Source organism: Melopsittacus undulatus, chromosome 7 (assembly GCF_012275295.1).
Source record: "Melopsittacus undulatus isolate bMelUnd1 chromosome 7, bMelUnd1.mat.Z, whole genome shotgun sequence".
Taxonomy (NCBI): domain Eukaryota; kingdom Metazoa; phylum Chordata; class Aves; order Psittaciformes; family Psittaculidae; genus Melopsittacus; species Melopsittacus undulatus.
The window spans coordinates 49,107,884-49,120,292 of NC_047533.1; the positions used below are offsets into that span (position 1 = coordinate 49,107,884).

The 12,409-nt window shown below is 37.9% G+C and overlaps 1 protein-coding gene across 2 annotated transcripts in view; it reads left to right on the forward strand.

The window, feature by feature from the left end:
- GRID2 (glutamate ionotropic receptor delta type subunit 2) overlaps nt 1–12,409 on the forward strand; it is a 726,277-nt gene that overhangs the window by 588,582 nt on the left and 125,286 nt on the right. For both annotated transcript variants that reach the window (XM_005148665.3, XM_013128934.3), the window contains one exon: nt 6,996–7,308. In XM_005148665.3, the coding sequence (XP_005148722.1) occupies nt 6,996–7,308 (313 nt within the window). The remainder of the gene's footprint in view (nt 1–6,995; nt 7,309–12,409) is intronic.

The window sequence follows — 12,409 nt, forward strand, 5'->3', positions numbered from 1 at the left end:
CTTTTTTTAGTGAGTCATTGATAACACTTTGTTCACTGTGTGTTGCCAGCATCTGATAATGTGCCCAGGTGCATTGGGCGGTAAAGAAAAAGCTAGAAATAGTGCTTGCTGGTAACTGTTTAAGAAGCAGAGCAAGCTCTTTTTTTCCAACCAAAGTACAGCAGTGTGAAATTTGAATACAGTCAAATAATGGGATGCAGAGCATCCTAATTAATTTGGCAAGACCTGACACAAATGAGTTGAAGAGGCTGTTCGAAAGAGGAAAAATTGGTGTTGCAGTAATTACTGATACATTACATAAATAATGTATAGCACTTAGAAAAATGTTGGTGTGATGAATAGATGAAGTATGTAATCAACAGTAAATGTTTTATTGATATATAATAACACTTACATTATGTAGATGTATGAATCAAGAGTAGTATATTCTCTATTCTGTAATTAATAAACCATTTAGTCTACTTAATTTTACATTAAATGTTCAATATTGTATCATAAATAAATTAAACCAAGTAAATGTGCCAATTTTTTTCCCACTCTTCACATCTTATCTGCTTGCAGTTTCTCACATTGAGAGGGAAAAAGCTATGTAGACTCTATTCTGCTGATGTCTTATTTGTGCCATGAACATATATATTTTCTTTGCTCTTAGTTAACCTGTTGAGGCAGCTTTTACAGCTATAGAGACCTACATTTGTTGGCATTCCTTAAATAACTGCAGAAGATATTAACTTAAACAACTTACTGGTTGTTTATGGAAGTGCTTTTCCAAATCTGCAGGTGGAATTTAAGAACAGTGTGGTCAGATACAGGACCTAATCATTCAATGCTTCAGATAAAAGCAAAATGCTGGAAAATAAGTCTTGTGGTAAAGGGGGGGGGGAAAGGAAAAAAAAAATCCTGTGGGAAAAAAATAAATAACAATAGGTTTAACCTATTTTGTCTTCCTGAGCAATACCTGAACCACACATGCCATATCTGTACCACAATTCATAATCTACACTGTTACTGTAACAGTAAACTTCGTTTGCCATCTCCCTATGGTCTTACAAAGCTGTTATTATAGCTGATAAGCTGGAGCCACTTAGAAAAGTATATTTTCCTTCTTCTTCTAAACTTTACCAGCAGAAAATACTTCATCTAATTATGAGGCCTGACACCACAATTGCCTTTTGATTTATTTTTACCATTTTTCTGTTCCTTGTATCTGGTGTTATACAATATCCTACTCTCAGTACTATAGTACTTAGCAAAGGACTCAGCAGGCCACTGCATTCTGCAGGCTGGAGGTGTCTTAGTACTAGATGGCTCTAGAGATGGAAGTGGGCCTGGAACATTTTTTATTTATTTGATATTAACGATTCATAAGACAGAACTCATAACAACTGAAATCAAATGGTTCACTGAAAAATATATATAGCATTCTTGTCCACTTGGTAGACAGGGACTCAAATAACTAATAACGCACTTAAGGTGGTAACCACTTAGAACTGTAAGTAGATGTGATAAGTGGAACAGATTTGCCAGTCTGCTAAAGTTTTGCTGTAAATGAGTCTTAATTTATATGGAATCTATCTGTACAGTTAGATAGTACAAAGAGTTAATGGAATTGATTTTGGAATTCAGAAAATGCTTTTCCCCAATACTGTGTCAGTGTACAATCTTCCTTACTCCCTATATAATTAGCAGTAAAGATTCATTGTGTCCTTTCCTCCTGTTCTCTGTGCCTCCTAAGGCAGGGAACCTCTGGGCGAGCAGCCAGTGTATATCTACCCCTTACCAAGTGCAAGCTGTTTTGAAAGGCTGCCTTCTGATTTACTGTAAACTGCCTTCTGCTCCCAAAACTCAAATCTGCTTGGCAACTTTGCAAGGGGGAGCAAAAGAGTGGAGAGTAGTTTTAAATTAAAGGTATAACCTGTTTAAAACAGAAGGTTTTATTGTTTTCCCAACCAAGTATTGCATTACAGTCTGTCCAACACGTGGAGGAAGTCCAGAAAGAGAGGGAGTGCTCTTTGAGTGTTAATGCGTGAGCCAGAAATAAGCTGGGAACTATGTGTTTCTGCAAAAGACAAGGCCCACTTAAGGGTAACAGAAACTGGCCACGTTTTCTTTCTAAGTGCATAGAAATGTAGAATTGCTTAGGTTGGAGAAAACTTTTAAGATCATCAAGTCCAACCTTTAACCCAGCACTGCCAAGTCCACCCCTAAACCATGTCCCTAAGTGCCACATGTATATGTTTTAAATACCTCCAGAGATGGTGATTAAACCACTTCCTTGGGCAGCCTGTTCCAATGCTTGACAGCCCTATCAGCGAAGAAGTTTTTTTGAATATCCAGTCTAAACCTCCTCTGGCATAGCTTGAGGCCATTTCCTTTTTTCCTATCACTTGTTACTTGGCAGAAGAGACAGGCACCCCTTTCACTACAACCTTCTTTCAGGTAATAGTAGAAAGCATCTCACTGAGAAGGATGTCTGTGGCCACTACAGACAGTGTGCCATATGAAATGGAAGTTGCTGTAACAAGCACATAATTTCTGTGTTCAAGATCAATACATGTTGATTGCTTTAACCTGATTCAGCATTCAGTAGGCTCTAATGCAGGTCCTGGTATCAGTGAGAGGAGTCTGCAGCAGCCCTGCTTGAGCTGCAGTGCAGGGCAGAAGCCCTGTGGTGCCAAGTACATGCCCTAGGTCCATAGCTGGCCTTGTGAACGTGAAGTTTCAAGTTCACTCTGTTCCAGCTTTGAAGACAAGGTCCCCATTGGCTGCTAAAATAGGAGCTGGAATCAGCAGATCAAAGCAACTAGTCTGAATTTGGAAATGGATTCAAGCCTCCCCTCCTTTGATTGTCAAGATCTGCATTAAGTACACCCTTGCTCCATAGCTTGACACCTTCTGCTGTCAAAATAAACTGAATGTAGGCATGCTATGGAAATCTTTGTTTGCTGAGTGCCTGAGCCAGGAGGTTTATAGAGGATAAATTCTCTTCATATGAAGAACATGTTGCTTTTGCCCCTCTGTTGTCAAATGACCAGGGCTTTCAATGCATCCCACAGAGCTTCAGCTCACAAACAGGATCAGTTCAGAGAGCAGCAGCTTTCTGTGTACATGCTAAAACCATCTCAGGGGGGCAACACTCTATTGCAAATCTTTCTCTTGCTTTTAATTATCTGTGTCTTTTCACAGTGGTTCCCTTAGCTGCCCTCAAATGCACATCAGCAGAGGGATGAGCCCATGTGACAGGCAAGAGAAGTGTCTAATGTGACTTCTGGGAGAGGACAGTAGGTTTTCATTCCAGCACGGCTCTGAACTTCCTGGAGATATTTACATCCATCAACCATTGTTTCCCACATTTCACCATGCTACCTTGATTGTTAGGATGTTTTGGTTTTTTCCAATGAGGAGCTATCAGAAAGCAACTAGCATAGGGAAAAATGCCTGATTCCACTTAGGCCCAACAGAAAAGGAAAACTAAATACATACCTAAATATTTTTAAGAGAAACTGCAAGTCAGCTAGAAGCCTCTTATGAGAAACTTTTAACACATGTTCCTAAGGGGAGTAGCATAGGGAGGAAAAAGTGAGAGTTAAAAATAGTATCTGGATAAAATGACAGTTATTTGCATGCATGTGTGTCAGCTTGATCAAAAATTTCTGTCTGATTAATTTTTGCATGTCCATATTAATAACTGAGTAACAGGGGTTTATTGCTTCTGTCATTCTTTGAAACTTGAATTAATATTTAAAATGGATAAAAGGATAGGCTCATAGGAGAGATTTAAAGTAGATTCATTTCTTTTTCCTGTTCTTGATCACAAACCACAAGAATCATCATAGGATTGCTTTCTGTGTGTACGAGATGTGCTTGCTAAGCAATAGCATAGAGTCATTTCAGGGATTTTGGGCTTTGCTGATGAGCTGGTTCTGTGACACCAGTAACAATACTATCAGACCTATTTGTCAGACATTTATTTTGGATTTTCCAATTCTGGTAATGTTGCTCTACAATGATCTCAAGAGAACTGCTGTTAAGGAACATAAATTCTTAAGCCAGTCACATAAAGAAAAATAATGCCCTCTGCTGTTTTTATTCAGTCAGTCATTTTCAGAAGTCACAGTTTCATTCATCAGAAATGTGTTAAACAGACATCTAAGATGATGATAGTTGGTTTTGGTACTGCAAAAACCTAGCGAGTGGAGAGTTTTACATGTTTATCATTCAGATTGGCAGCTTTATATCTAAATATTGACATAATTGCATGTGTTTGCCTTTCTATCTTAGAAGCACTAAGTGAACCTTGACTTCTTCAAGTGGATCTCTTCTCTGATTCAATTTGACATGTTAATGACAAGCATTTAATTTTTTCATCTTACAATTTTAATACAAGTTGACAGAATCTATATATAATGAAGAATGCTCACCATCAGTAGATCAACTGTTAGATTAGGCTTAACCTTGGTTTTGTGCTAAGCATAGTTTTCTGGTATACTGGTGTTTGATTCAATTTAGTAATTTAAGTGTATGAGTTGTCATATTTCAGTGTAAATTGTTTTCCTTAACAGCTAAAAACAGGAGGACTGAGAAGTCAGGACTTCACTCTCTCCTTTCAATTTTGTACTATACTACCACTCTTTAATTGCAAGATATAATTATATTGTGATTGCTGCTGCAGTATAACAAAGGAAATGCAACATTTCCATTAGGACAACGTTGATCCTCTGTCATAGCTGGCTGATAACCAGAGTAGAACGATAATGCTGGGGAATTTGGAGAGACTGTTGCTCAGAGTAAAATAGAAGCAGTATTTCCACAAATGCCACACACTGTGCTTTTTCATGCAATGTCCTTCAATGTATTTCATGGATAAATATATTCATCTTTCTTTTTTTATAAAAAAAAGGGAAAAAAAGCAAAAGAAAATTCTATTAATCATGACATGGTCTAGTGTGAGGCATCCTTTGGGGGGGGTGGGAACTAGATGGTCCTTTCCAACCTTAGCTATTCTATGATTCTCTGATTATATGATTCAACCCTATAGTAATCCATTATTTGGTAAAAGTATCTTTGCTTAGCTATATCGTTTTTCAGTGAAAAATCTTTAAACATCTTGCAAATACAACTTGCACTTCACAATAATCTAGTGTGGTAGGGAAGTATTTTGGTAACATGCTGGTAATTAACAACATAGCTGAAGTTAAACTGCAGGGGCAAAGTCTAGGACTCTTTGTTTTTGTGTGTCTTTCTTTAACCCTGAATTCCTGTTTCACTTTTTAATATCTATTCAGGAAAAAAACCAACCGAAACCAACCCTATTCAGTAAATACAACCGTATTTTCCTGTTTGACAACTTTTGGTGTAGAGCACTGGACTTCTACATTTGTAAATTATCTTTAAAATAAATTTAATTCACTTTTTTTTTCCGTGGATAATTCTGATTAATTTTTTTACTTGGATTACTGACTGAGTTTGCTGCTGCCCATAGGCAAAGAGCAGTTATCACTCACAAAAAATTGCTAGGAAGGGACATGAAGTGAATTCATGAAGCCATGCTTTCAGCTGTGCACATCAACACAGGTTCACTTAAGACATCAGAGAATCTAGCCCACAAATTAAAGCTGAAGCTGTAATTTACGGCTTTCAAGCAAATCAATATTTTTAAACACATTTTTTGTCTAAATCATTGGGCCTCCAGCTATCTTCTGCCACTTTCTGAAGCAAGTGGACAATTAGTATAAAGTTAATGTCATTGAAACCAGAGTCTGAAGTGTGCTGTGATTAAAAGTGTGTTTGTACCATGGGGAGCAAAGTGTTTTGCAGATGGCATTAAAAGAGCCCAGATGATTTGCAAATTTAGTTCTAATCAGTTTCAGCTGCCATACCTTCCCACTTAATATTTCACATCACATTTCTAAGGAACTAGTAATCTCTGCATTCTTTGGGCAAGAAGAAAGAAGTTCAAGAGGGTTAATAAAATTTGACACAGTACTTTCAAGCCTTAGTGCTCTCCTCACCCCCTTCTGAAGGACCACACACGGCTTTAGGCAGAGCAGAAATGGACTAAATCAGGCTACTAGCAGGTTTAAGTATTTTAAGTACTATTTTTCATAGTAAAATATATAGATTTTACAGTCTTTGTCTGGCATTTGGGCTTTTTAAAATTACGTTAATGTATCTGTCTTAAATATTCTTTCTTGTTTTCACTGCATTTATAATTATACCTGTAAAAAGTAAAATATCACCTGCTGTAGCTGTGCCTGTTGTCTTTGGAGACCTAATACCCAGGCAGGCTGTGAAATACAATGATTAGATCAAGGAATTTTATTCATCCTCTTGTCATCTGAAATGGGTTCTTTAAATTACAAAAAAAAGCCCTAAATGGCACAAAGGGAGTCTAAGGTAGCTGCAGAACACGTCGGCAAAGGAATTGCTTAGCAGGAGGATATAAAGGAATTAATAGCAAAGGAACTGTGTAGAACATCTGCTTTTCTGCACTTCAGGCTGCAGCCAAAATTGATGTTTTTCAGAATTTCAAGTTCCCCCAGTGCAGTGGCCCTTTGTCATAATCATCATGTCACCAAAATGTTGTATGTCATGTGGTTCTGTCAGGCAACTAATTTGCTGTGATTGGAAATGCTATAAACAAGGTCTGCCTTTTGCCACAATGACAGTGATGGCTTCAGTAAGCCTGGCTGAGAAGAATGAACAGAAACAGATTTCCTCCAGCTATTATCTGTATTTGAAGTGGTTTGATTCCTTGAAAAATAACAACATGGAAAGCTAATGTGTCCAAGTCCACTAAGTGAGATTTGCTTACAGACAGACATGTGGTACAACTATCCTGTTCAAGCCTTAGTCACATTTCTGTTTTCATATATACGATACTTAAGACACTGGCCTTGGCATCTGCTTCTGTATAACTTGCTTAAATCAGAGTAATGAAGATCCTTTCTACAGCTTCTACTTATGCATGTTGTTCTCTCTCCTTCTTTTCTCAGAGAGCTGATATAGGGATCTCTGCCCTAACCATCACTCCTGACAGGGAAAATGTAGTGGACTTCACAACACGTTACATGGACTACTCGGTGGGTGTGCTGCTTCGAAAGGCAGAGAAGACAGTGGATATGTTTGCCTGCTTGGCACCATTTGACCTCTCCCTGTGGGCATGCATAGCTGGCACTGTGCTCTTAGTAGGGCTACTGGTTTACCTCTTGAACTGGCTCAACCCCCCACGCCTTCAGATGGGATCCATGACCTCCACAACCCTCTATAACTCCATGTGGTTTGTGTACGGATCCTTTGTGCAACAAGGTAAGAGGCAGAGGGAAAATCCACCTCTGAGAGAAAACATTGCTATAGAAACCTTCTTCTTCCTGCCTCCCTCTCACAGCCCAGAGAGGCTGGAAGCACTGGAAAGCCTTCTGCTATAAGGCTTCTAAGACATTGTCTGCCCAGTGTGGGAACTGTGAGACTTCGTTACATGCCAGTTTGTTTTGATTTGTAGTTGTCTATTACTACAATTAGAGAAAGATGATTTTCCTCTGGGGAAAAAAAGCATTTCACATATACTGGAGAATTATTGTGAGTGCTGTGTTCATGTGCAGTCAGACAGAAAATGGGTATTTAGCTTTTGAACTAAGTTTAGACTAGTCACCAGTGTAAAATGGTCTTGTTGTAGCTGATAATCTTTCCTTTTTCTTCTGCTATATCTCAGTTTCCCATATAATGTTCAGACTCAACCTTCTCCAGCCTTCCTGGATGCTTTCTCAATACCCTCTAGCAGCTGGTGTAGCCCAGGCTGTTCTCCAATTCTGTTTATATTCCCAAATTCTCCACAATCTACCTGTTCTGGCAGACCTATAACTATGAATCCTAAAGACGTCAGGGACTATAGATGTTGGTGTGGTACATATTACTTAGAATTCTGGTCTACAAATCAGGGTTGTAATGCAAAGTGGAATACAAAAACACAGCTTCATATGAGAACAAAGAATATTTAGGTAATAACACTTGACAACAAAACAGAACAAACACCTGGCATATGCCCTTGCAATTGTTCGTCAGTCACTACTGGCACTGCAGGTACACCTATTAGTAATTGCATGGAACATCTGCTCTGCAAAGAGCCATGGCTGCTGCAGCCTCAACGCTTCCACTTAGTTTTTTGGATTTTAACATGAATTTTGATGGAACACTGCAGGTAAAAGTACCATTTTAGGTAGCACTGACAACATATAATGCAGAAATTACACTATTCCTTATTAGAAACAATCAGATGACATCTGTAAAAGCTAAAGGTACGCATGAAAATCAAGTATGAAACTCCTAGAACAGAAAAAAAAAGCTAAATTAACACCAGCATCCAAAAAAAAAATACAAAAAACTGAAGTTTAGAATTTCCACAAGAGATATGATTTTAAACACATTGATCTAGAGACCTTTTAAAAATTATCATTTGCTTTTAGCAATGATGGTGAGCTGAGGAAACCTGAAGAGATTGTTTCATGTTTATTGTGGAATTCTTTTTTTATAAGAAAACCAAATACTTCAGAGCCAGCTGAGAGCTACACAAGTTTTTTTGAGTGTATGTGGGTGGGTTTATAAAGTTTTCTTTCTGTCCAAAATATCCCCAGTGTAATTGTTTACAGAATCCAACTGTGAAAGAGCAGTTGGTCTGTTACAGAACTAGACTCATTACATCTGTCTGCCTGTTAGGTTAAAACTTGTGAATTAGTTTCTTTACTGCATGATTGCAACTAATTTTACATAGTTTTATTTCTTGGTATTAGCCTTAGCACCCCTGCTGTACTCCCAACATCATTAGTCTCTGAAAGCCTTATAGGAGACTGCCCAGCAAAGGTTTAAAGGAGGCAAAGCTAGTTTAATCACACACTTGAGTTACTGTCTGTATTGTTTGCCTTGCATCTATCCAAGTAAACCTGTGTTGCTTGGTGTCTCAAAGTTTCCTAAGTCATAGGTCCAGAGCAGTAGCTGTCAAGTGAGTCTTTCAATAGTTCTCAATTTGCTTACAAAGAAAAGATTTCTTTGACCAGTAATTAAAAATGAATGCTTGAGGAGGGCTTAGAGAGAAGCCTTGAATTAAGCATGAAGATAGGGGAGAAAATAGATTAAAGGAAGTGGGACCAGATGTAAAAAAAAGGCAGAATTTACTGGAAAAAAAAATAGTAATTTGTTCAAGGAGATCTGTATCCACAGTAAGAGGATCACGAGTTGCAACACATTATTAGTAAAATCTGATGGCGGGACCTGGTATCTGGGAGCACCAAAACTGTTGTGAGACTTCGGACATTCAGAGAACTTGGAAGGTGAGAGGCATTTATTCACAGAAAGAGAGATCTTATCACCCTACCAAGTGGGTTTTCAGCACAACTGTTTAGAATCCACTAGAATAATATATTTACTTGGTTCCTATTGAGAGAAGGGAAGCTGTAGATACATCTTTCCCTCAAACAATAAGCAGGACAGCCTTTAATTTGCTAGAAGAAAAAATGACACAAATTAAATAGGGTTGGTACCAGAATACATGAAAGTCACAGATGAATTTAAACATAAAGACTCAGAAGACCTCAGAAATCCAGTGCAAGAAGAGAGATCCATTTGTAATGTCAGCCTGTGTTTCACATTCAATTTGAATATAACAAAAATGCTATTAGCTGAAGCATTATTGTTTACTAACCCTTCTGAAGACAGACAAATGAAAGTAATTTCCATTGACAAGCTAACTGGCTATTGTGGTAATTTTGCTTCTGCTTTCACTCATCATCTCTTCATTCATCAGGAAAACTCTGCAGGTTTTATTTATTTTGGAATATCAAATCTGTTGCTATTAATTATGATTGGCATATCCTAAGTGTGGCAGCATGGGATATTTCATATACTGTCACGTTCACTTAAGTCTTTCAGCCTCTGATTTAAAACATGACAAGGTACTCATTTCTGTGATCAAATTATACAACCAGTGATGCTTTTGTATCTTATGTTGACAGAAACAAAGCAGCATGAACCAAGGATTGCTAGTGCTTTGATATCACTGGATTCTTTGTTTGGGGCTAGCAAGCACATTCTGGCATTGTATTCTCTTTCTATTCCCTAGTTAGAGGAAAGATTTGCAAGCACACAGGCCGGCTCCAGGCCTACCATGGCTCTGAAGACAAAAGATGCCTTTGGTGCAAAAATGCAGATCTCTCTTTAAGGAAGCTCACAAACTCTTTTGATTAAAATGGGAAGGATTCCTTTGCTTGTTTCTTCTGAAAGAGTTAAAAATTCTGCAGATTTTAGCAGGTAGCTCCAGTCCACTGTGTCACTTCATATTTTCTTTCAGCCTTGACTCTGATGTTCTGATCAAATTCTATTAACAAGTTTTAACCTTTGCAATTTTTGAAATCAGAGAAAAATACTGTATCATTGGCTGTAGGCTGGAGTCAGCACAAACCAGTCCAATAGTTTTTTAAGGCAGATCTATGATTACTGTCATATGCAGTTGTAAAATTGACGTATTTTTAATGGTTTCCTTGAAGGTAGACTGAAGCTTAATTTCACTGCTGCTTATATCGTTTAAACTTAGGTCTTGAACTTGGCCTTCAAATTTTTTTTTCCCATATTGGATTGACTGGTCTAGGTACCATTTTGAGACTCTCATAACACTAAGGTGTATTTTCTCTCAATTGCCCTTTTAATTTTCTGTTCATTCATTACAGAGATGAGTGTGCATGTATTTATATACATTATTTTTGTATTTGTAAGATACATGTTTTTTTTATTAGAAGAGACAATTCTGAAGATAGAGGTACAATATAACTGGAGAGGCTCAGTTTATATAAAGTGCATAAACTGATAAGTGGTGGGAGTTTCTTTTGCTCAAGCCCTTCATTTAAATAAAAAATAATAATTAGTGCATTGAAATGCTTCGTCTTACTACCCAATCTACCTGCTTAATTTGCAATATACTGTGACCACTAAGAAGGGAGAGACTTTTTGGTGATCTTGGCCATGCAACACTGGGAATTATCTTGAAAACAAATGTTGCTGACCTGGAACTGTTCATTCAGACATGAGTAGTTTAGATATCATCTGTTACCTATGAATTGGTTTGTTATGTCTAAAGATGAAGCAAATTTGTGGACTTAGATTGGAGGATTTCAATTATGTTGAAATTTATTGTCATGGCTTCTGAATTGGTTCTTTTCCACTTGCTCATCTTAGAAAACTAAGTGGCAACAGCTCTGTATTCTGCCTCTTTTTAAAATTATCTTTTGCCAGTTGGACAGAAAGTGTTAACACTTCCTTTTCAGTGGGTTTCCTTTTTCTCCCCCTTCATATTTCCTCTTGGCTTCTCAATTTACTCCTCACAGGTTTTGCTCTCTGCCTGCTCACACTGCCGCTGATGGTCACCATTGCTGTAACATTCTTCTTGGGACCCTACTGGTCCTACTGCTTTTGTTCTTCACCATTGACTTTGATCTTCCTCAGGACTCTATTATTATTATATATACAGCAAAGCTCAGCCAAGTGCAAAGTCCTACCCCTGGGGAGTAACAATCCTGTGCACCACTGCATGCTGGAGCCCACCCAGCTGACTGAGCACTGACTTTCAGTGGGGCAGTATATCCCTAGGATGTATTTCTATCCTTGGCGATATTCAAAAGCCATCTGGTCATGGTCCTGGGCAGCTGACTCTAAGAGGCTATGACTGGGCTAGGGGACAAGATGACTTTCAGAGGTCATCTACCTCAACCAGTCATCTCAGTGATGTATTATATAGTCTTCTGTCAACTTTTGTGCTATTCTATTCAGTTGTGATTTTATTTCTCTTCAGCCCTGGTACTGTTGCAATTCCCTCAAATTTTGCCCTCATTAGAACATGCCAATGTTGGACATCTTCCATATGAACAGGGACCAAAGAACTGTCTCAGAGGGAAAATTTGGTTTACTAAAAACTTCATCAAGATTAACTGAATCAACACACTGGAATGGCACATGTCTATTTATACTTGCTGAGAACCTAGTTTAATCTCCTGAAGGTTTTCTATTAGCTTCCTGCTACTTTATGGGCTCTTGTTATGAAGTACTCTACAGAGCACTCTGCTCTCACCATTACTGGAGAAAAATAATGATTTAAGAAACATAAGCTCAGGTTTTAGAGTTATTCCAAACCCTTTTGGTATAATAGATCATTTATGGAGACAGGTGAAATGCTGCATACTTTTTATCAAGAACATGCAGAGGAATGTTCTGGAGCATTTTATTTTGAGAGCAGCCTCTCAAATTTTGTTTCAGAATGTAGTGATAAGCTTACTTAGTTTAATAGGAATCAATTGAACATAGACAAAATAGTTATGGAGAAAATTACAATGTTTTCTATCTCGTACAAAAGGCACAACAGAAAGACTGT